Raw genomic sequence first — 25980 nt, 5'->3', positions numbered from 1 at the left:
CTCTGAACATCTTACACTTTCTGCAAAGCATTTGCCCAAGTTTAGGATCAAATGCAAACTTATCGGTACGGAAAGTTTCCACAATATCTTTCTAGAAAACAAGACTTTCGTATATTTATAAATTCTTTTTCTTGACTTTTTTACATAGGCGAACAAAGAGAACAAAAAAGAGTTGAAAGATATTTAGTGATTCGTTTATTTGTTTACGTTATTTTGATGCACAGCTAAAGTCTAAATCACACTGCTACGCAATCTCAAGCAGAGCAATAGGAGCAGTTATCCACCAGCTACTTCAACCACATCTTTTAGGGTTTAGGGTGTGTCGAATGATGCAGCGATTGCAACGACTCTAAGTTTGCACTTCAGTTCTCATTTCACCATTGCTTCCCTCACTGAAGACAGGAATGCAGTCACATGTGTCACCTCACTTCATCTGACCAATTCTAAGGTATCCCGAGACTTCTCTTCCGATCACGCTACTGCAGCGAGCATTGTCACCCCTCCTCCGATCTCTCCTTGTTGCATCGCTCCATACATGCTCTAACAATAATCGATAGGTGTGCATGTGTGTGTCTGCGTGTATGGTGTGCGTGCATGCTGTGTGTGTATGTATATATGGAGTGGGTGACTGGATATGTTCGAGGTTTGGTGGAAGCGTCAGTGGTTGATCTGTAGCAGGGTGCGAGTGCCAGTGGTGCGTCGTGTACTTGCCACTCTCCGGCTACTTTTTATTTAATCCATTTTGAAGTGAGATAGACAAAGTTTACTTGTTCATTTGCTAAAATATTGTGTACAACCTTTTCCCGCAAATCCAGTGCAGGACGTTGAGTAATGTCCGATACGTATGATTACACGTTGGTTAGTTGTGCAAATAACTACACGCTATCTACATCTAAGTAAAATTACTAGATGGCTCACTGGGAGATCTGCGACTAGAAGGAGACACGTGCTGTTTGCATAATGTGACTTTGTCCCCATCGATTTTTATCCCTTGCGTGATATGCTATGTCGGGACTAATCAATTTTTTCATTTGTAAGTATAAGATATACTTGTCAACAAAACATCCATTTGGTTTTTTTTGTAGCACTTATTGCCGAAATGAATGGTGATGAGGACGGAGAGATCCGAGAAAAAGTGGAAAAATACACACGGATGTTAAGCTGTGATAATAAAGTTGGTGAAAGCTTCATTGTTTCCTTATCTTGCAGATGTTTGCAAATCTGTGTGTATTTCGTAATCTGGTTTAATGTAATCTAGACTTATTGCTAGATCGTATAGAGCATTCTGAAGTTAAATTCATCACAAAATGTGTTGCTTTACTACTTCAGGATAAACAGGGATGACAAGCACATTACAGATTGGCCATGCTTTGAGACGCTTAGCAAACATTAATATGACATTGGAGCTATTATCGGAGACAGGAGTGGGAAAAGCAGTAAATCAATTGAGAAGTCACGAGCAGTATGGCACGAAAGCATTGCAAATCGTTGAAAAATGGAAAGATATAGCACGGAGTTGTGGCTTGAAACAACGAAAGTTTGTAATTTCTAATGTGTTTTCCAGAAAGAATACTTAAAAGGAGAGATTAGTTTGAGTAAATATAAGAACATCTGATGAGCAAGGTTTGAGTAATCTAGCAAATATAAATTTTAGGAAACGATTTCTTTCACCGTGTTCAGAAGGAGAAAATCCTCCAAAAAAGTCAAAGAAAAGAAATCGGAGGAAGGAAAAAGAAAACAAGGGTGAGCAAGAACCAGATGATTGTGCTGATGAAGTTCACTGTAATAAAATTAGGGTAAGTTATATTCGCTGATTACGAAAGATTTTTTTTTTTTTATTTTTTCTTATTTACTAAACCACTTGAATTACAGTTTATAGCTCTTGGGTTTCTCCCGGGCTCAGTGTTCATTCTGAGTAAGTTGCAAGATTCTAGTAAATCTTGCTATACATCGACATCGAATGGATAATATGGAATTTTTTTTCTCGAATGGAAATTTAGTTATATAACGTTTTTATATCAAAATCATACACTTCTGTTTCAGCCATCAAGTAATGGACTAAAAAATGCTTGCTCAGGTTTGAGCTTTGCAGACATGTTAGCTCGGGCTGATATCGTTAGACCTCCTAAACTCAAGAAAGTGAGAACTGATTGTAATGATTGGAAGTCATCGAAAGTGGATGTGAACTATAAACCATCCAAAATATTAAATTTTGAACCCGTGCTGAAAAAACACAATTCTGGTATGGTGTTTGGTGGCTTCAATTAGTTAATGATTATACATTTAATATTATTGGGATTCGGTACGAATTACTATTATGTTTCATGTCAATTGTTTAGGCGGGATGAGGATAAGAAGGTGCATAATACTGTGACAACTTTTGTTAAGGAATTGCATAGAAAGATGTGAATTCTATGTAAACCACTAATTTTAGATGTTTTTCAAAAATGGCTGCTTTTTAAATGGATTTAATTATTTTTCATTTCTTTTTTTTTTTTTTCAAAATATTGAAACACTTTTTCAGACATGTCCAAGACATCTGTGATGGATGCGTTAATGTTTAAACCACGTAAATCAGTGTGTAAAATCTATGCGGGACGCCTGAGAAATGATACTGCTAAGGTGGTGCCAACGTTGCAGAATTTATGTATTAAAATATTAATTGCTAACATTAATTGTGAGTTGTTTTTCACATTTCAAAGTCGTGTGATGGGTTTGAAATGCTACTTGTTCAGCATGAATTGAATGCTTGGTATTGGTTTTGTAGGTTCAGGAAACTGGAATACCAGCTATTAAAATTGCACCCTTACCTAAAATGTTTTGAAATATTTCAAACTAATACATTTTTACGAAAACTTTCGTTCTGCTCTTTATTCTAACAGTTTTTTTTTTTTGCATGCACATTTGTAAGTAAATGCATTTTTTTTTTTCGTATTTACTTCTTTTTTTTGTACCAAAGAATTTTATAATTTTGTAAATTGTAGCTGACGTATTGGTATTGGTCAATTTTATCAAATAGTTGAAATGAATTAAAAATTCTATTTCCGACTGCCATTGGTAGTCATTCCACATAATCATTTTTTCAGCAATTGAAGAAGTTGGCGACACGCCATATTTTCTGCTGAAACCAGTGCTTGAGAAATGTTCCTTGAATCAGTTATGTTTGATTGAAAGGCGAAATCCGGTAATCATAATGAAACAAATTGTAATGAAGTATAAATTTTAGCTGGATAACTTGCATGAGAAACAGTAGTGATAAATAATTTTTTTAGTTCATAGAAATAAAATTGAAATAAAATGATTAGTACTTCTTTCTACAGCAACTAATGGAAGATAGTGATGAATTGTGGGAGCGGATTGTAAATCGTGCTTTTCCAAAATGTGAAACAACAGATGACGAAACATGGCGAGAATGTTATTATGTTAGTTTTTATTTTATTTTGTTCCGTAGCATATTTGATTAAATGAGGATGCAGATGTTGTTCTAAAAATATGGAACGGTTCATGCAAATCGTGTTGAGTTAATGTGTAAGAAATTTTCAACTACTAACACTATTGCATTGTAGCGCTTATGTGAAGAAAATGAACGTAAACTGAAGTTGCTTTCAACAAAAATAACTCAGCATAATCGAGAAGCAACTGCACCGGTGAAAACTGCGCTGCTTGCGGATGCAAAGGCCCCACGTGATGTCCGTCGTCGGCAAATACGCTATGGCACTCAGCATGCTAGCCATCCGTTACCATCTGCTAATGAGATTTCAAAAGCACGCAAGGAAATTTTTGATAAAGGTTACTCTCTGCCATGCCTTTTTATACTTATATTTTATTTGTTATATTCGGATTCGCTTGCATCCGTTTAAGGATAGGTTCTGAAAATTTTTTTGCAGTTTGTTGTTCGGTTGTAAGAGATTGCTTAGGAAGGACGTTTTAAATAAGGGTATTCCAGATTTTCCAGTTTATTACCGCGTATTATAATATTTGTAGCTTGAAACTGAACATTACATTTTTATTATTATCGTGTAGATTTTATACACCGTTTGTAGTTTTTTATGCTGAATCCACCTTAAACCAAACCGTTGTGATCGCATATCAATCTAGTTACTCTGTTTCCTGGGATTCTCGACTACTCTTTTGTTTTCATTTCAAGAATAGATTTTTAGTATTGTGATTAAATGAAAACATCTCAGTTGAGAAAGCACTATTAATTAGCTTGTAATATACCTTTTATATAACATATTGCAGGAAACAAAGAAGCCTTGACAAATCTACCACAAGCAATTAGAAACACCAGTTCTTCGTTAGATTCGCACTCAGAAAAGAAGAAAATGATACCGAAAAAAGGAGCATTGATGATAAAAACGCTAAGAATGCTCAATGTAAGGCGCAGAAAATAGTTATTTCTAGGCTGACTTGTGGAAGCCAGAGGTTTGCAGCAAATTGGAAAAAATGATATATATTTCTAAGCAGTGACCAACTAATTATCGAAATGAAGTTCTTGAAAGCTGCTAAATTAGCTTTCTGAAACAGTGAATTTCATCTTTTTTTAAATCATCACATGAGACGTTGTAACAGCTTCGATGTTACTATATTGGCTTTTTTTTGGTTATAGTTGCGGTGATTACAGTTCATTATTTTATCTGGTTTTTGTCTTAGTGAATACAATTTTATAGTAGATCGCTTCATGAATTATTTCCAGATCATTCGTATTGTCAATATTACATTTTAATCTTTTTTTGATCATTACGTATTCGGGTTCCTTGTTCTTTCTGGATGATCGATGTTTGACAGTTTACTGCCACATTAAATTTTGCTGACAAAAAAAAAAAAACTGAGCATAGATTATTTGCTGATGCTTATTAGCCTTCCTTATCTATAATATTATTAAGACAGCAAATATTGTTAGGATTTCATTGGTGCTAATGTTTTTTTACCACTTCATTGTACGGCAAAAATCTGTTGCTGTTGCGTGCCCTAATAGATCGTTATCTTTGTTCATTTTTCGTTTCTCTAAATCGCTTCGTTTTCTTGGCGTGAAAAATTTTTATACTTTTGTATTATATGTGTATTCATAATATAGCTGGGTAATTTTCCTAATTATTTACATTTCGTTTCAAAGAAATATTCGGTCATATTGTTTGTTATTCATTGCAGTATGAATAAATATGTTTTAACTCTTTTACTGTATGAATTTTGAATTGGGTTTCTATCTTAAATATCCTAAGTCATTATCTACAAATCATTCAGCCATCATCAGCAACTCTGTATTGAATGAGCATTATTATCACTGTGGAATGACGTTATGGTTGGGTGTCAGGGACTTGATTATTTTGTTTTTACTTGTTTTGTCGTTGCTAACTACTTACTTTTTCAGTAATGTACGGAGCCCTTGCTTATGTGAGAAAATCGGGATGTATTTAAATTTCAATGAATTATTGCAAATTTGAGCAACATTAATTTTAGTGATTATCCTTTTTTTGTGGCAAATTATCTTTGTCTATAAGACGAACCGATGATCATGCAATAACATTGCATGCTGGCGATTAGAGATTATGTTTATCGATAGGTATGGCTCCTATTGATGGCTTGACAATTCCTTGGGTTATAGCTCGTTGTACTGCAAACATCATCTTTCGAAGAAGCAGATATTCCGGGTGTTAACTTCTGTAAATTGAGTTTCTGAGAATCAATGTCTAAAAAGTACGATACATCGTGTGACTACATTAGAAGACTTATTTGAAGTTACGTACAATTTACGATTTGCAAACCAGATTAATTGCGCATTGCGCCTCTCTCTGTTTTTATATTATTGGCTGTAAAAAATTTGTTTGCGAAGTGTTGCTACTGAACTTTTTCCTGTGATTTGCCCTCTTTTTACTCCTGTTTCCTTTAAATTTAAACTGACGATTTTTCGCCCTGAGGATTTTTAGTGAAAATTTTTGGCAGTAAAATGTTGCACTTTTTCTTAAGGACTTCAAAATAACATTTCAGAAGTTTTCCAGTCCTAAACTAGTATTTTATCTTTTTTATCAAAATTATGTCTGGTTAACGTTTTTAGAACTTTATCGGTTACAGTATAGTAACCGCAGATTCCAAAATTTTCAGGAATTTGATTTGTAAAGAGTGCGTATTGTTTACGTGCTGTATCGGCGGCAGTTAACTGTATCAGTTTCACCCATTTTATCACTAATCCTTCATACCGTTCGCAATTTTCAGGTCATTGTTTTTTTCAAGTTTTTAAATGTTATTTGATTTACGGTTGGCATTTTTTCTGAAATTAGACTTATCGTAGTTTGGCCACTTTTGCCATTTATATCGTTTCGGTGTTTTTTTCAGATATGAATGGTTATTATCGGAATGGACCACGTTTTGATCGTATCGATCAAGATGAAGTTCCTGAAAGCAAGCACACCGTATTTATTAGAGGCCTTCCTGGACATATTAAAACGGATGAAGTGAAGTAAGTTGCCTTAAAATTTTTATCCATAACAAAAATTTAAAAAATATTAAATGTTTATTAGAAATTTCATCGAAGTGACATAAGGGGAAGTAAAGAATAAAAAATTGTTTTACTTCTCATGGTCTAGGGACAAAAGTATGAGTATGATCAGAAACAATGGCTAAGAAAGGCAGAAGTCTGTTTTCCTTCCTGTGTCTGATTATCTAAACCAGATGTGCATTCACCAGAATACCTTGTATAAAAAGACTGGTAATTTCTTTACTCTACATTTACTTCCGAACCTTCTGCTGGTGCTTTATTCTGTTATCTGTTATCTCGAGATGCAGTTTTACGGTAAAAAAAAAAAGGTAATCAATGGATCAAATTGTTGATGTTATTACAGGCGAGATTTAAATTTTGTGTTATCTTGAAATACTTGTATGTGTTACTTCCACTCTTCTTTTTGGAACGATAAGGCGGAAATCTCTGGTTTATTTGAATGAATTATTGTCATACATACAGCAACATTTTCATCGAATCTTACTCTCTTGGCTGAATTTTGTTTGTGGAGAAATACACTTTGTGCTGGCGCAGTTACCATGTGCTTACCTTTGAGTAGGGAATTTGCAAAAATACCAGTTTATTCTCTTGGTTATTACTCTTGTTACATTGTCGATTTGGATTAAGGTAAGTAAAACGAATTGAAGCAAGGATTTTTTGTCTTGCCAAAGTTTTTTGAAACTTTTTGATATTTTACTTTTCATTGGCTTGAATACCAGTCTTACTGTATTTATCTCTCCATCCATATTCTTTTCAGGGATTTTTTCGAAGACCATGTTGGACCATGCTCATTTGACTTTATCAAGCTTTCACAGGATCAACTGAAACTATTTGTGGCTGTTCGTTTCGAAACGCGCGATGCTGCAAAAGAATGCATGCACAAGTATATTTTAACTTTTCTTTTTACATAACAATGACTTCTCGTATGCTACTAAATTAGAAATTTTAGAAAAGCTTGAACTTTTTGTTTGAACTGGATTTCAGATACAAAGATGGTGATGTTCTTGGTTACCCAGTTGAAATGACGTGGTTTCGGGATATTCGGCGCTATGTGTCATATCAACAAAGTCAAGGTAATAAACGTTTACTTTCCATAACAACAATGTTAGCTAGATTTTTATTTAAAACATTAAGATAAATGATTTTTTCTGTATCTGAATTGTGAATTGTACAGCGAATGACGATTGTAGCAAATATTATGATTCTTTTGAAAAAATATTCTTGCAGGTCTTCGACCTGCTAAAATTCTTCGTAATCGTGGTTATAGTGGTCGCAATCATACTAGCTACGATCGTTCGTCAAGAAATGATTATAGGTATAGAGATTTTACATAATAAGCTGTGAATAAATACCACTACTTTCAATACTTTCAAGCTTAGGGTCTCAAAATATTCACTGAAGTATATGCGAAATCAGGATATAAAAGCGAACTAAATTTTTTCGTGCCAGCAGCACGTCTATTTGGTGGTCATTTTTCGTTGCACGTAATGGTACTTTTTTAATTTATTGCTGCCTCTCTCTTTAAATTTTCTGCAGAGAGAATGAAGTCAGTTTATTTTGATTAAGTGATGGATTTTATGCAAAATTTTAGCTGTAAAGTTGAAAAACATTTGTTTTAGAGATGATGATGATTATGATAAAGGAAGCAGAAAAAAGTGCGCTTCATCAGATGATGAAGGCTCTAAAAAGTCTCGCTCATCCAGGTGTTCATTGCATTTTTTTTTTTTTTTTTGTTTTTTTTTGTTTTTTTTGAACGTCAGCAGCACATTGCGTTTTGTTGAACCTGTTCATTAGTAAATGCACTTTTTACCGCTTTTTTTCAGTAAAGCTGTTTTTTACAGTCTGTGTTGTAGGTCTTGGAAATCAATTTGAATTGTTTTTAGTTCGTCACGATCACCAAGTCGTGGTCAGCGTCATTCATCACATGAACGTTCAGCAAGCCCTGGTAGTCTCAAAAGTCGGCATAGTGAAAAATCTCACCGTTCTCAATCTCGCAATTCTTCATATTCGGCACCGAGACGTTCTTCCTCAGCTGTCCCACCAGCTCCATCTCCACAGTTTAAGCGAGAGGTCACAGTTTCGTATTGTCTCTAAACTTTTAATTTGTATTCTCGACTATGTATTGCATTCATTACTCAAACCAAATTTTGTGCAAAAGTACAAATATGGGTAACACAGTACATGCTATCATTTTTTCTTTACGTCAAGTTATATTATGTAAGCTGGTTAGTTTTTCTACACTGTCTACATCAAAATTTTTTAGGCTATTGAAAAAGGTGAAACTCCGCCACTTCCACCATTACCTCCTCCGCCAAATGCAAAATCTGACGATGTAGAACCAAAGAAATCGAGCTTGGTTGGTTATTATTTTGTTATTCTAATATATCAGTTATGTTTGACAGAATGATATAGATTAAAATATTGGGATTTTATTAAACTATGACCTTTCACATCAAAATAACTATAGTATCTATTCACACTTAAATAACCATAGTGTCTATTTCATTCTAAAATTAATCTGTCGAAAATGCAGTGTAAAGAATAATGTGAAGTAAAGTTAATTTTTATATAAAAATTAAATTAACACTTCAAAGATTGCAAATGAAAACTTCAGACAGCAGCATTGCGTTGTAGGATATTGCAAGTATTTTTAGAAATTTTTTTGCTTGGAAATATTTTTTCAGTGAGATATTCGAAGATTATTTTAAATATTAGTTGGAAGATTTTAAAAAAAAAAACTATTTTTTGAAGATGGTTTTGAGAAATTAGCAAAATTCTCTTCAATTTAAAATCGTGTAACTACTCAGCTATGCAACTTGAAACGCGATTAATGAGTAAGGCATGTGAAAAATAAAAAATTGTTGATCTAACTGATATGAATAGAAATTCTAGTATTTTTCCTTCTTTAGAACTGTAACTATTTGCTAGGGTTTAGAGTGATTCGCAGTCTCCTGCTGAACGTAAATCGCGAAAATCGAAAAAAGGCAAGCGAAAGCGTCGGCGTCGTAGTCCATCATCAAGTACACCCAATTCAGTTAATGAACACACTTCCGATGAACTTAGTGAGGGCGAACTTCGGAAAAAGATTCTAAAAAAGCGAAAAGAAGTTTTGAAGGACATGGAAGAGGGTTAGTTTACTTTAGTAAGTATAAGTTAGAATCCAACAACAGAGAATTTCAAATGATAATAGTATAGACTTGATAAATTCAACGTTTTACGGATTTCTTTAGCATCATTGTAAAATTACCTATTAAGGTTTGAAGCCCATAGTAAAACCAACTTTGGGAAAATGGGAAGAACAGGAAGCGGAAACAACACTGCTACAGAACACCACATTAAAGTTCGGTTTAGAAAGCATGGTAAATGTTGCACATTAATTCGCCTTAAAAACATCTAACTGTAGTTTATGCTTAATGTTTCTTTCAAGCTGGCAGTTTCTGTTTCTATCATTTTGTATTACTGAAAACATGTAAATAATTCTGAAGTTCATTTTTTAGTTTTCCTGATTTTTCTGTGCGCAGCTTTTTCTGTGTTTTCTACTTTTTAGGAGGATGTGCCAAAACGAGTTTTGCGTGATACAGCCCATCAGTTTCAGTCGTCAAAAAATGTAATTTCGCAAACAAATGCAAGCATGCTTGATGGGATTGGAATGGTGAATTATCTTTCTTATTTTTTCTGTGAAATGTCCTTCAACTTATTTTTTTTTTCAAATATGCGTTGATATATCTTGGTATATATATTGATGAGTTCTAACTATAACTTGTGAAGTGCATATTTTTGTGTTTTGAATAGTGCAACTGTTTAGATTTTTGCAACTGAAAATGATTTTTGAATGCTTTATTAAGTGTCAGGAATATTCTAACTCAGTACTTTGATTTGGCGTCACATATTTCAGCATGCTACAATGCCCCAAGTGGGAATTGAAAATTCATTTTCCTGCAAGAAAGGAGCAAAAGAATTAGGTAAACTCTTGTACCTGTTATATATATTATGCATTCAACTTTAATGTATCTTTTTCGGAAAATTTTTGCTGGCAGATTTAAAGCCCTAATTGAATTTGTCGTAGGAATATTGGAGGATCTTTTTTATAGGGAAACAACTGGATTTGCCAAAAAGCGAAGCACCATCATCGGGTGTGCTATTTAGCAGTGATATTGATACCTTTTTGGGGAAACGTGAACAAACCGGTCCAATAAATGATCTCAAAAACACACAGGTTCATTTAAATCTATTAATGTCATGAACAATAATTATTTTCATAGGATTACATTTGCTAACAAAAGGATAACACGAACCAAAAATGAATTTGGATTAGTTAACGTTTTGCAATGTTTTGCTTTCTGTTCTCATCAAAATGGTCAATAATGAGATGAGATAAATTTATCTCATTTTTGTCTCAATTTCATTATCACATATATTAATCACCCAGCGTCTTCTTCACCACCAATATCAAGTAATTCGACTTTCACCCAAAGAGTGAATTGGACTAGACTCTGTGCCATCAGTGCTGTCATCATTGTAAGCCATTGAAAGGCACTCAAAAACCAAATGAATTGTGTTTGGAATCACAATGTATGATTGGATGTCAAATGATCTGTCTTCGAAAGGATAACTTATGCACTGATGTCCTAAACAAGGCATTTTTCTATACAAAAAATGAACGAAAATTTATAGAGACTGAGGAATCACATTAATTGGTGCAAGTCTGTTTATTCTGTAATGAAATATAACCCAGCTGCTGGGGTACATATTGGAATACAGTTTTATTTCTACTCGTTTCTCTAGGTCACCTCAACATTCTAAGGCATACAGCGAGGTGTAAAATGTTCCCTTGTTACCTAAATTTTTTTATATTCTTTGCAATATATAGAAAATCAATTATAGAAAATCTCTGAGCGCAAATGATGAATAGTTTAGTTATGATATGTCAGTAGCATAAATCAGCTCTGAATTGAGAGGGATTTTCGCTTTTCGATGTTGTTTTTGTTGTTGGGTCCAAATGCAGCAAGGAAAAATTGAGTTTAAAGTGAAAGTGGTATGACAATGGACCGCTGTGCATATGAAAGGCTTTAATTTAAAAGTTATATAATTAGAACACTTGACTTCCCGTGAGATTTTATGTTTATGATTATGGTGCTGTTGATGTCTTTAAACGATGTCTTATCTTCTGAAATGAAATTCTATTGAAACTTTTTGTACTGCTTTCTAAAAAATCGTATTGGAAGCGTGGGTAGCTCTATAATTGGAGTGTTTTATATGTATTTTTCCAGACGAGTGTTTTCGGCGCAGCTCGTGGACAACAGTTGATTTCATTTTTTGACGATGCCAGTGATACGTTGCAGCCTTCTCAAGGAAGTGAGTCCTTATGTGATTTATTTCGGATAAACTCACGATATTTCCAATATATAGTAACTTCGAGATGACTTTGCTGAGATTATTTAGAAATCTAAGGGTTTCTACGATTTTCTTTCTGGTTTGTTCTTTTATATTAGAAGAAAACTTTTATTACTTGAAATTATTGCCAGACTTGGCAGTTTGAAAATGGTATTGTGCTAGCCTTTTGAGATATGTACCTCTCCTTTCTCCTCATTATATATTGTGTTCATATTTAATTATTAATCTTGTTAGGATGACGTATTTTCAGTTACGTCCATCTGATTTGCGGAGTTATCAAAATTAATTTCGCAATACTTCACTTTCATTATTGACTATCGTCGTCTTTGAAAAGTGCGCAGTAAAGTGTAGCATTATCTTAGTGCCATTTTTGAACTTAAACTGTCATTCTATATAGTCATTATCATCTAATTTATCATGTTAAAAACTTACAGTATCCTTAGTCTTTTTACCTTTTTATAAATGTGTAATTTTAAAATGCTCCAGTATTTTTGTTTGGCCTTCTTTACACCCAAATTTAGATTTCTGTACTCTATGAAAGTGATACAAGGTATGAACTGCTTATTTGATACTTGTTTACGCATGCGGGTGAAGCTTCAGTTATAATTTGCAAAACATTTTTTATTTTAAGCGCTGCGATTGAGCTCGCTAACTCGTCAGTTGAATGCAGAAACAGAACGTGAACGGAAGCTTGCTCGTTTACCACCGGAAGTGCTTACTAAGTATACGACAAAGAAAAAACAACTTGAAGGGGTTACTTTTTTTCAATGCTGTTTCTGTCTTCTGATATGTGAAACTTTTAAAATCGAGGTTGGATGAGATAGATTATTGTTCTTTTTATGCAAAAAAAAAATTTTTTTAAATAACTTATAGTATAGGTGGCTTGACACTTGCAGGCATTTAAAGCAGATCGTGAAACGTTTGGTTTCGTTACGAAAATGTTAATCGAAAAAGATCCAGGTTTGGAAGATCGTCTTTGGTTAGCCCTTGCTGAAGCAATTAAAGATATGGAAGAAGCATTTACTCGAAAAATGGACCAGTATCTTGACCAGTTAATTATGTTTATTTCTATGTAATCTATATAATGAGATATTTTTGGGCATAGATTACTGATTATGAATAAAAGATAAGAAGGGCGTTTGATTCATGTGTTTTGACTAGAATTTCTGGCGAATTTTGCTAATGATTTATTCTTTCAATTCTTATTTAATGGCACCTGTTGTTAAAAAAGCTTTCCTTTTTATATTTTTTATTTCAGCAATTTAAAACTTCTTTGTGCATCATTTTCTGGTTTTCATTAATATTCTACATTTTATTTGTAGTTTTGAATGTTGTTGGTTTGTATTTCTTTCTGCTGCAGAATTGCTCTGAGAAGTATGTTTTTCTGCCTCTGATTTATGAAGAAAAAAACTTATCAATGTAATGTTATCCTGTTTTCTTGGTTTTGGCCCTTAAAATTATAAGGAAATTGAAGCTTAAAATCCCCTTGTTCATTGATTAATAGTGTCAGTTTTGTTGCTTACATGTGTCGTATAAATTTCTTGTAAAATGCTTTGGCAACATTTCATAGTAGTTCTCGTTTATTATAAAGTACTTATTATGACATGGAATTTTATGTCAGCTGTATCGATTCAATATGATGTTAGTAACGTTAGAAATTTGGAATTTTGAATTTCACGGTCTGTACTAGTTCTGATTATTCATTTATTACGACAGATTATCGTCGCAAAAATCATATTTTTAAAGTTAGCGGGCGAGGTTATCAAATCTAGAAAACTTTTGTGCAGTGGTTTTTCGTGAAGTGGCAGTTTAGTAGTTTGTAGTTCTTGTGAATACCAGGGAATGTGCAGCACTTCACATGTGGTTCATTCTGGGAATCGGGAAGAAGGTAATTTGTTTTCAAGTTGTATTTATATATTTTCTCTTATTTGAAATAGTGATTATTAAGAGATTGACAGCGAAGCTCTCGGTAGTTCATCACTGTACTGCGGAATAAGATACGGATGGTTCATGAATGTAACAAGTGTTTGAAATGAAGATGCGGTAACTTATGCTTATGATCTGTCTTTCTATCACCAACAAGTCCCATTTTAATCGTCAAAGAGTTTTTAATCCTGTTTATAATTTCGTATTAAATTTGCAGAAAAAAAAAGGTTGGAGTTGTTCAATAAATATTGTTTACTGTTTATGAAACGGCTTGAACAGCAAGAAATCGGTGTATTGGTTTGTTTTGAGATGCTTTGTTTTTTCGTGTTGAAAATTTGTTTTTATTTTGTTGTTCACAGAAAATATTTTGTCAAAGAAATCATTGCGAAACTAATAAGTAATTGATAAAGATTAGTGCTGAATATTCAATTAGTACAACTTGAATTTAAGGCGCTTTTTAGATCGTTAATGATTTGTTTGCCATTGCAATCAAATATGGTTTCAAGGATGCATGTTTTCAACGTTTCAAAGAAAGTGCTGCTCGTTGGATGTGTAGAAAGCTAGAAGTTGTAATACGTAACAAAGGGTTGTATGGGCTACCACGTAACCTCAATTTTCTAAACATGTGAGAATTTAGTAGATTTATACGTCATTGTTTTCAGAATTTCCAATTAAAGAAATGACATCACTATTCCAAATTTCTTTCAGTAGACGAGGTTCTGGAAAAAGAATTGGAACTGTACTTATTTGTCTTTTATTAAAAAAATAAGAAAAAAACGTATGAAATCCGATATGAAATATCTTTTAGCGAGCGAACTAAGGGGCATTGGTGTATTGAAGTGCTATATAGCATTTTTTTGAATGTTTCGTAAAAGCTGAGGGTATAGTGTTATATATTAATGGGCAAAGCTGAATATTTTTTTAAAGCATTTATAAGTTGTTGATATAGCAGAGAGAAGGGAATGGCTTGAAGATTATAACTTACGATTTCTTCAGTTATAAGTTATAGATGCAGCTTTTCATGTTAAGCAATCTTATGTTTTTATAGTAATACCTCAAATCGCCGTAATGATTTTAGAAAAAAAGGAAGCCCACTGAATCATTTAAAAAAATCAGCAGTGTCGATTAGATTTCTTCATTAATTTATTTGCAGCTTCGTTTATGTTTTCCTTTGATTCATATCAAGTATAACAATCGTAAGTGTCAACGGGTTTGAAAATCAGCTGACTACACTTTTGCAATGAGTATCTCAATAGAAGTTTACAAAAATGTATCCGTTTTTAGGTTCGTAGAAATAGATGATTTGGAATGTTCTCTCGATTATTCGAAATGGTTGGAAGAATTTATGACTCCTTTTTTTCGGTTGATTCAGTATTTCATTCATCGAATTACTCATTGTTGAGAACTGAAATATGAAATGTAGTTTCGTTGCGCTCTGTTTTCTATGTTCTGACGCAATGTTCAGTTACGTTAAATTTGGTGTATAAGAGTAGAACATTTAGCAGAAGATTCATGATTAAAAAGTACAACGATATAAACTAGACAGTTTTAATATCAGTTTATAAGCTGAAGTGTCGACATTTGCTTAAAAACGATATTCTACAGAAATTTGGGTACTGATGATTGTTTAAGAGGAGTAAAGGATGAATCAGTGAGTGAAATAATTTCTACTAGGTTGAATTAAGATGACAAGACAATGTGCTTTTTGTTCTTACTTTAGTTTAAGGTATTTGACTATCAATAACTGGTTATAAAAACAAACGGAGATGTAGTTCAATTATTCCATCTTATTCATTTTATGTCTTTTCTCTTCATTAAATTCTCGTTCTTGCAGAGAAAAAGATGGTATTTATCGCGAAGTACGTCAGCATGATTTCAAGCAGCGAATTATATTAATTCGAGAAGCAGTATTAAATCAAGACTGGTCGAAAGTTGGCGTGTTTTTAGGTAATTATATTAATCGTCCAAATGTCGACAGTTTTTAAAGTTTTACTTTTCAAAGTTCTTATATCTTGAAATTAAATGTTATTTTGAAAAATAAAAAAAAAAAAAAAAAACATTTGTTTTTTCGTTTCACTGCTAGTAATGTCTTTTTCTTTGAGAGAGCGCTAGCTTTGAAATTTTTTTAATGAATGAAACTCTTTCATTACTGTGTTCGAATTTTTATTTTTCATTGCTAGTAGTATTATAACGCTGTTCAAAGTAAGCTGTGAAATGATTTAACTGGATCTTATGGTAGTTTTTCATTACGGTCTTGAGATTATGATTTCCAGTATTGAGACTTTTTAAACCTAACTTTTCAGGTCTCTTGCCTTCTTTTCGACAAAACTTGCGAGACGTTCCTGAAGCGTTCCGTAAACAACTTGGTGGTAATTTGGATAAAACATGTCGGATGTTATTTCCATATGCTTCAACAATATTTCGAGCTGGTGTTGAACGCTTTATGCAGTACGATATCCCACGTGATATGATAACTAAATCGGCAGCAGAATTAATGCTTGTCTTGATTGCTGCTGAACGAAAATACTGTGCAAGCTTTTTTATAATATCACGGTTACCTCGTATTATGTCTGTTTTGCTGTAATATTCTTTTCGTAGCCAGAGAAAATAAAGCGAGTGAGAAAAGGAGTTTAGCACACATTCAGTTCATTGCATTATTTAATTTTAGGCAGTAAAGCAATCGTGTTAAGTAATTGACGATTTTAGAATTTAACATTTGACGTTGAGAATAATTCATTGCTTTATATCACGGAGCTGCTTATATATGCGATAGCAAATGGTCAGAAACAGGAAATGCAAGATTTGGTCACTACAGTTTCATCCTTGCCATCTGTCGCTCAAAAACACAAGGTTTCAGTCGCTTATATTTTTAAAGTGTTAAAGTTTTCATCTGTGAGAATTTGGTGAAATAGCAGACTAGTTTATCAGCATATTAAAAAAAAAAATTGTAGACTAACCATATTATGGGTTTTTATTATATAACTTTTTTCTTTCGGTAGTCTCATTTACAGTGATCAGTCCAATTTCAGTATGTTACTATCCTTCGATCTTACAAAGTATTGTCTCGTTATGAACGTTGGCGTTTGGGAGGAGAAGATGTAGTGCAGAGCAGTTCATTTGATCTGGGGGATGAAATCATTGCAGCTCTACTGGTAAAACTTATGAATTTCATTTTGAAATGTTTTCACTTTAGATCAATAAATTAGTGCTACAGTAATTGAGTTCGTAAAATGCGTGGGTATTATAATTAAATTAATAGCTGATTCAGAAGTAATAATTTTATACTGAAATTTTCTGTGCATGGTTACGTAGCACTATAAAAGTTATTAATTATATTAAAATGACTTCACTTTACTTAAAAAAAAGAAACAAACATAATCCGAATTTAAACGTAACTTATGCTAAGCTTTATTTTATTTGCGTACTAGTGTGTATTGCACTCTTAACCCTCCGGATAGTTTCCTTCAGATCAGTAAACATAATGATTAGGTTTTTGGTTAGGATATGACTGATTGTCACTATTTTTTGTTTTAGAAGGACTATAGAATTAAGAGAGTGTTAATATTGCAACGGTTGCATTATTCTGTATGATATATGTCTAAACTTTGTCCACTTGTTTTTGTCAACACTTAGTAATTTGTTGTATAAGGTGGAGAGTTGCACAAAATTTTCGTCTTTTCTTTATAGCTAGGATTATTTATAGTTTTTGGAGTTGCTTATCATTTTAGGATGTGGAATCTGGTCAGGCGAGTATTTTCATTCATACAGCAGTGCATTATTTGCATTTTGTTGGAAAAATTGATATATTAATGAATGCTTTGGAGGAATGTTGTCATAAAACGCCCTTCATGATTGTTGATTGCTACCGCGCTTTGCTATTAAATAATATGGCTGATGAAGCTAATTGGTTGCTTGATGTTGTAAGTTTTGTTTTTTCCTGTCTTTAATATAGTTGTATTGTTTTGATGCCATATCCATTAAAACGATATTTCATTCCAGCTGGGTTCATATGTTTTTATATAATTCGAAAAACGAACTGCTATTTATTAGTAGTTAAACATAAGTGAAGCAGCTATCGAATGATGTTTTTTTCAGATTTTGCCGCAATGGACCCTTATTTCGCATCCGATTTTATTAGATTGGTTAAAACCGCGACTTCTGAATCCTCACGATTATGACCTCTCAGGAGAAATGTTGCGCCTTGTTTGCAAAACTTTGTTCGTTTTTTTGGATTATGGAACGAATAGGTTTGTGAAACTTATGTGATTAATTAGCGTAATTTATGCTGTTTACAGGATTCAGCAACACCATTCTTTGATCAAACCAGATCTATTAGTTTTATTTTTTTAAAAATTCACTTATATTGACATGCGAAATTTATTTAAATTCATCACTAAATTACAAAGTCTATTATTGACAAGTCCCTGTTAGCTTCGTTAACATTTTATTGCAAATAAGGCTCTAAATTTTTGGTTTTCCTAATATTATACAACGCGGGAAACTTCATGAGTATTCAGGAGGAATGATTGTGCTTGGATGTTTCTGTGGGCAGTGGTACAGCTTGTGCAAGATGATGGTCTATTGCTCTTGCAGTGGGATCCTCGAAAATCATGGTGGCCAAAATTCCATCATGCTGAGTTGTCCGAAAGAGGTGCAGATTGTAGGCATCGAATTTTCATGAAGCTTTACAATTTAAATGTGTGAAATGATACGTTCTTTTCTGATATTTGTGATCTGGAGAGCGTTATAACTAGAGTAGTCTAGAGAAGAAATTTCTTTCAATTCCTGTCAGTGATGATTTATATTTAAGTAGGAGTCTTGTTTGTTATATATATATATATATATATATATTTTAAATATTGTCTAGTAAAAAAAAAGATTTTACAAGGGCTGAAGACTACATGAGTTGCAGAGATTTCTCGTACTAAACCGGGAAGCTCTGCCAGTGGTTAAGACTTCTACGTTGTTCTCTTAGATAGTTTTTTTTTGTAGTAAAAAAGTTGAGGAATGGCGTTTTTTTTTTTTTTTTAGGTTTTATAAATCAGAGAATTAAATGCTGATTCTTTTCTCATAATAGTGTGTGTGTGTGTGTGTATGTATGCGTATGCGACTTTTATATATGCAACAGTTCTCAAGACTCGTGGAAGAATTTCATTCCCAGAACGGATTATTAGCGAAAACGCAATCAGATTTCACTCTTTATTCATTATTCTATCTTTCTACAATCTATATTTCTCCACTCCAAACACCTTCTTTGAACGGTTTATGCCAAATACATATTTAGCAAAAAGCACCGACATCACTGTAGCGATCACCATTCTTTGTCTACCTTTATAAAATTTTGCTTCCTGTTGATTCAAGTTATCAATAACAGTTGTGAACACATTTAGCATTCTTGGGGAAATTTGAGGATGATTTTGTTGTGACACAACATTAGCATTTTTATAATTGTTTCCAGTACTTTCTAATACTGTACAATACATGTTCTTTAGCAAATCATCTTGATCTCATCAAAAGCGAGACAGTTTTCAATAAATCATTTATGTAATGGTATACTTCATATATTGCGGACTTATTTTGTAAAATAAAATTTAATTATGTATACATTAGGTACAAAACATTGCTTTGTTTCTTGAATGTAATAACTAATATTTCTTGAAAACATGATGAAATTATATTGACCAAAAAAAAAATTTTTTTCACATTTTACAGCTTGGAAATGACGCGGTTGAAGGAGGTTCATTAATAAAATAGTGAAATCTTTTTGTTGAAGACTTATATAACGAACTGCTTGCCGCGAAACTCGAAACAAGTTTTGCGAACCTTCAAATTTATTTATATGCTTTGTAAGTATATGTAAGTATAATCTATAACAAGAATACACTGATAATTTCGTAGAGTATGTACGAATAAGATGAAGGAAATGAATAAATTGATGGGAACTTAAGGATTTAAATCCTTTACATAGTGGGCATTCATTTGCAATACTTAAATTTTGGCATACTTACAATATCAAATAAAATTGTATTAATCCATATTACTGAAATTTGTCTTAATTAAACATTCGTTAAAGAACTATAAAACTGTTTCAGGATGCATCATGTAAGCAATCATCCCCAACACTCATTTTCCCATTGTAGCTGAGCTTGTCTGCTTGTCTAGCAATTTTCAACTGTTAACAAAGGATGTGTGTATTGTTACCTTGTTTCCTTTGTTTCAAACAAAATTTGCTTGCAATATCGTAAAGGTTTTCTAATCTAATAATCATTACTATGAGAAACTAATAATATTAAAACCCATCTTGTACTACATAAAGAGTAAAGATCATCTGACAACTATTTATTCAATGTATTGATGCGCTTTTACAATTCAATATTCACTATATAAGGATTTAAACCTTTTGTCTTGGTCAGTTTTTTGTACCAGCAAGTAACTGTTCGGCTGCTTTTCTGCACTCATTTAATTCAGTGCATTTGAATCCTTTAAGCTCCCCATCTTCATCTTGTCCCAGTGTATTGTTGCTGTAGATTAATATCTATGTATTGTGGAATAAAGTTGTTACAGTAGAACCTTCGCTCGATGCATTCATTTATACCAACTACAGTAGTAAACAAAAGGCTCTTGAGTATACGAAAGTCCAATTTGACTCTACTATATAAGATTTCGACTCTAATCACAAGAGTCAGACATCTTAACTTTCACGACATTACTGGGCTTCATGAGATTGTATAAAACGTTTGTAAGTCATTAATTAAATTATTAACTGCAGCTACTGAAAACGTTACTGTTGTGGTTCGTGATAGTCTCTCATATTTTGTTGAGAGAAATGATATTGTCAGTGCTGGAAAAAAAACAAAAAAACAAAAACAAAAGTTTTCAATTGATTGCGATCGTTAGAAGATATTAGTGTATATAATTAGCCGCTAACATGAAGAATGAAATCAAAAACAAAAACTTTTTTGATTTTTGTGTATATCTATAATTCGTAAAAATAATTAAAATTCGTATGGTATGTATAACTTTTCCATGAAGTTTTAGCTTTCTGGTCGATCGTTCACTTATGCTGAAAAACGACAGCAAAATTGAATTCATGAAAAACTGCACTCATGCATGTCTTGCATGATATAAGTATTAAATTGCTATAAATTCTGTACATTTGAATAAAATCATTCTTAGTTACAAAAGCGACGAGATTTCTCAGAAGTATTTTATTATCAGAAGTGCTAAAATTTCAAACGAAAATTCCAAAAGTCGAAAGTGTTTCAAACATATCAATGCTTTGAAGTAAAAAATTCTTGATGTGCTGCTACTTTAGGAAGTGATGTGATAATTGATAAAAAATAAAGACTGAAACTAAATAAGTAATTGACAGCGAAATTAAAATTAGTAGAGAAAATTCAGTTATTTTCATTTATGTATGTGAATGATTTTTGCATAAATCACTGAGTAGAATATACTATTACAATTGTCCAGTTCCTTCGTGATATAAAAATTCAAGTACGGATGGCTGAATAATAGAAAAGCCTTTATGGTTAAATATAGCACTGAAATTTTTATTGCCCCTAATATTCGTGAGAAAAAAAATGGGTTTGAATACTTTGGTGAATTATACAACCATAATTGAAATTAAAATTATAAGTGTGAAATGAGCTTAAAGTTAATCGTTCCATGTCTGCGGCCCGAAACGGAAAGAAAAGAAACATAATAAGTATTAATTGAAATAAAAATCCTTCCCAATTTTATTCTTCTCACAATTATTGTCAGTAAAACTGTAAGGAGTCTAAATGAAGAGTTTGTATGAAACAAATTATGTACCAGTAACGACGTCAATCTCTTTAAAAAATGGGACCAATCCCAACAATAACTACATTAAAACTAATAAAATTTCGTGTTAATTTTCATGTTTCAAAACATACCAAAAATCAATTGCTACAATTAAAATCTCAAAAATGTCCACTCTCAGAAGCTAATTAATTACCTGATAGCTTTAATCACTGCAGTTTTTATACATCCTTCAACTAAATCCATTTCTTTTTTTTTATGTTGTTAAGTCACAGCAGACGACGGCCATAAATAGAATGACCACGACACTAACAAAAGTCATCTAAAGTATATCCTCTCTAGCTGTCTATGACTACAGCAAAATGAATATATACATGTGTGTGTGTTTGTACACTTGTACATATTCAAACCTGAGGAAATATTATTTATTACAGATGTTTATGCTTTTGATAATTGCCTATCATTTCCCTTGTATGATATTCCTTCTGCACTTACCAATGAAGTTTCATTTCTTATTGAAAATATTGGCTAGTAAGTTGAAATAAAAATCTAGTTAGAAGAACAGTTTTTTTATCTTTTTTTTTCATCTTCTTTGTATCTCGTATAGTGCGAAAAAAAATGAAGTTCCAGATATGAATTTTAGTGAGCTAAAATAATTTAGACAAGAATTAAAAAGGAAATTATCAACAGATTAAAATCAAAAATAAGTAAGGATTTACCTTCTGATAGGTCACTCTTCTTGACTGATCCTTCACTATCTCTTTGTATTTTATCGATTCCCTGCAGGTTTAATGAATTATTGTGAATCATATTGCAAGCAGATGGATGGATGAGTTATTCTTTGTTGCAATCCATTTATTTTTATTAATTATCCGTGCAAATCTATGCACAAAACCAATTACCTAAGAACAGACCTTCGATCTCCTTGCACACTTTGTTAGTCAATAAGTAACTCTTTCATCGATCAACCGTCTTGTTACTTTTTGTTGATGAAAGTTTTAAGTTACCTTTGCTTCGTGTGCCAAATGTCCTTAGCTGTGAGTAATGGTATGACAAAAAAATTGAGTAATGATAGCCTAGCTTTACTTTTTTTATTTATGTTATCAAGTGAGGTCTATTTCAATAATCATAGTCATAGATACCGAATAAATTCTAAAACTAATCATTTAGATAGAAACTACATTGAGTAATAAGCTTAACTGATTGAAAGTGTATTTGTAATGAAGTTGTAAATTTGAATTTTATTTTTCAGTTGCTGCAGGTATCACGATGGTAGAAATTAAATTTTAGCCTCTGACCATTTCCATTTTTGAATTTTTACCAAAATTACTTTAGTCTCCACACAAAATACATGAATGGGAGAATTCAACATTTGAGCATTTGCAAATTTCACCTCGATATTTAGTTTTCTTCTTTCAAAAAAAATTTTTTTTTTTTGAAGTTTAGTTTATTCTCTCATTTTTCAAGTTCATATCAAGCACTACCGCTTTGATATGTTCATTGCGTTCACTTTAAGTCAAGATTTTTCATGTAAGGACTAACGGAATGAATTAATGTAGAAGTTTTGCAGATTTCGTACTGCTTCCGGACATTGCCTTAATCAGTTTCTTCCTACTTGAATTCTATCACGCATTTATAATTTTAAAAATACTTATTTTTTGATGTAAAATTAGTACAAAACTTTACCAGTTCGTCGCCCAGGTTTTCCACCTGAAAAATTTTCTTTCCAACTAAGAAATATCATTTCATACTTCTCATTGTCTGTAAAAGCTATTTTTGCTAGTAAAAGTTTACATAAGGACCCTTTATTTATTGTTTATTGCTATTCAGATTTCTCCTTTGAAATCTATCACACCGTTCTATGTTACAGAAATCACTGGTTAAATATAATCTTGAAAAGTATTTACCTCGTCAAACCACCACGTCATTCTTTCAGCTGGGCTAAGTGACCAAGTTCCGTTTTTAATTTCTATCCGTGATATTAGAATCCAAACCTGATGAAGTTCAGAGCAGTTCTTGAAATAATCTAATGTAATGGGATCGTATAATAAGAGTATAGTATATACGAAACAATGCCAAGAGAAGTTTTAGTGAGGCGGACTTAAGCAATATGAGCTTTCAAAATCTCAAATATTTCAAAACAAAACAACTTCCTTTGTTTCTTCCAGTTGATTAAGAATGACAAGTCCAAAAGTTACTACTAAATGGAAAAAATTTATGCTATTATCGTATTGACGAAGAATCCACAGACCTGAATCAAAAATATCAACGACACGTATGTCCCAAATAAAGTGCTACAGAATGTAAGGAAACTTCCACGATAAATAAATGTTTTCTTGATATGTTGTGATTTCTTTCTTGTCGTTGTATTGACCTGTTTTCTGGATTTGCGAATGACACGCTTCCATTTGAGCTCCTCAATTAAGGTTGGAGTGAGCTCAGGAATGAAAGTTAACTCGAAGAAATCTTCTACAAATTGCAAAGCATTTTTATATTAGAATTGGTTACTGAACTAAGTGTTTTAGAATTTCTTTCTGCCAATTCTGGATTTAAAATAATATAAAGTACATAAAATAGAACACTTTATGTAGGAACTTCATGGTACAAAGATGAATTTCACATGAGCATTGTCATGACTGATATAGTTTGCTAATATTCTTCTTATTTATAAAGTACATAATTCAGTCTTATTTTTGGGTCACTCAAACTAATATGTTAAATAAGAGAAAAGTTCAAGTCTGACATATCAAATAATCGAAATGCTGACCTTCCATAATGTTTCTAAGTAGCATACGTTCTGAACCCTTTGATTTCTCTAGCTTCACTGTTAGACTACTTTCTGAAACATGTTGGATTTGACCAGATCGATAAATATAATTTGACTCTTATCATGTGAGTTCATCAACCAACACTTCTACTGTTCAAGGCCTGACCTGCCGAGACGTTGCGCTCCAATAATGTGCTGTTGTTGCTGCTGTTGCCTGATGTATCTGTAATTGTTGCGGAAAACTTGAAAACAGTTGAAATATTTTATGACCATAACTGTGAAAATCAAATCGAATATGAACGATCAGAAATTTGTATTTATGCACGCTTAGTTGAGAACATAAATGGATGAGGGAAAGCCTTCCCTCTTTCCCAATTGGTGCAATCTACATTGCCGTTGCCGTTGCTTTTTATTTCCTATTTTACTTTTTCCCTTCAATGCTAAAATTCAAGAGCAGATAACAGAAAATGTGTTATATTAATCATCCAAGATTTTTCGGAAGATAAAATGCAACCGGATCTACAGTATTATTAAAAACTATTTTGCACAAATAAACAAATCCCCGGCATTTATCCTTGGCATATTTCTTATATTTATTCATAAAAAAATACTAAATAAAATTGACATTTCTTAAAAAAAATTTTATAACTGTTTTGCAACATACAAATGACTCGAAAAACAGTTCAGAAAATATAAAATTATGTGTAAATTCAATTTTACCAGTTTGAACATTTTTGGCGAGAGTAATAAAGAAGGAGAAATACAAAATGAAATCACTAAACATTTTTTGAAATGATTCAGCAGAGACAAATAAAGTCAAATTTAAATGAAAATCCTGAAGATTTTGTATGCAAATGCAAAATGCAAGAAAATAAGTTGCCCGAATTCGTTTGTAAATTCAAACTTTCTCAGCTTATTAATTATAATTTATTAATTTTATACTCTCATCGAAATTTTTCATTTTCATTCTCAATGACTCAAATTCGGCTAGTCTCGAGAAAATTCCAATAATTGATATTTGATTGTGAACATTAATCCTTGTCGAATTACCATCGAATCCAGTAGTTTTCCTTTTCTTCCTCGCTTCTTCCTTCATTCATTATATATCGGCAAATCTGACAGCTACTGGAAACTTTTCGAACAAACTTCTCTTCATCAATCTTGCATTTTACTTCACTCCACACAAAAGTCTTTCCGAGCACTGTACATTCATTACTTTATTTTCATTAATTATTTACCTTTCTCGTTCTTTCCAAATTCGCAATAACTTGAAATAGTGAGATTTTTTACAACTAAATTTAAAGGCGCAGATTTGATAATTTAACTGATATTCTTGAAGTCAAATAATGTTTTGCAAAAAATCCCTTTCATTGACGAACGATTTTAACTTTTCTTTCGAGAAAAGAATGAATGATTTAATGGATGTTAATTCATCTCTCATCAGTCCTTTTCTGAAATGATTCGCTAATGGTGCAGTCAACATTCATTTTATATATATCTATACCGTCACCTTATTCGAGAAATTGGCAGTGCAGCAGTGACAGTTAATGCAGAATTTATTTGAAAAGTTTAGACGAGCGTTGAAAGGTATAGACATGTAAAAACAGGACAAGTG

General features: G+C 32.4%; 2 protein-coding genes across 2 annotated transcripts; both read left to right on the top strand.

The window, feature by feature from the left end:
* Positions 1 to 594: 594 nt before the first annotated feature.
* Bma-tceb-3 (Uncharacterized protein) lies at positions 595 to 4394 on the top strand (the record flags this gene model as incomplete). Its single annotated transcript, XM_001898118.2, has 10 exons — positions 595 to 643; positions 1086 to 1174; positions 1359 to 1537; positions 1655 to 1796; positions 2044 to 2242; positions 2525 to 2677; positions 3087 to 3184; positions 3321 to 3422; positions 3567 to 3789; positions 4243 to 4394. The coding sequence occupies 10 exons, from the start codon at positions 595 to 597 to the stop codon at positions 4392 to 4394; spliced, it is 1386 nt and encodes a 461-aa protein (XP_001898153.2).
* Positions 4395 to 6335: 1941 nt separating this feature from the next.
* Bm6905 (uncharacterized protein) lies at positions 6336 to 18520 on the top strand (the record flags this gene model as incomplete). The annotated part of the gene is made up of 26 exons (XM_001898117.2): positions 6336 to 6457; positions 7254 to 7379; positions 7481 to 7569; positions 7724 to 7811; positions 8116 to 8199; positions 8380 to 8566; positions 8760 to 8852; positions 9432 to 9624; positions 9752 to 9855; positions 10044 to 10148; positions 10392 to 10458; positions 10588 to 10712; positions 11767 to 11851; positions 12522 to 12643; positions 12787 to 12941; positions 13714 to 13778; positions 14034 to 14113; positions 14278 to 14441; positions 15101 to 15178; positions 15651 to 15763; positions 16120 to 16316; positions 16523 to 16666; positions 16846 to 16968; positions 17545 to 17736; positions 17912 to 18063; positions 18334 to 18520. The coding sequence occupies 26 exons, from the start codon at positions 6336 to 6338 to the stop codon at positions 18518 to 18520; spliced, it is 3240 nt and encodes a 1079-aa protein (XP_001898152.2).
* Positions 18521 to 25980: the final 7460 nt, after the last annotated feature.

This window comes from Brugia malayi, assembly GCF_000002995.4.
Source record: "Brugia malayi strain FR3 genome assembly, contig: Bm_v4_ChrX_scaffold_001, whole genome shotgun sequence".
Classification (NCBI taxonomy): domain Eukaryota; kingdom Metazoa; phylum Nematoda; class Chromadorea; order Rhabditida; family Onchocercidae; genus Brugia; species Brugia malayi.
This window is presented reverse-complemented; position numbering and strand designations above follow the sequence as displayed.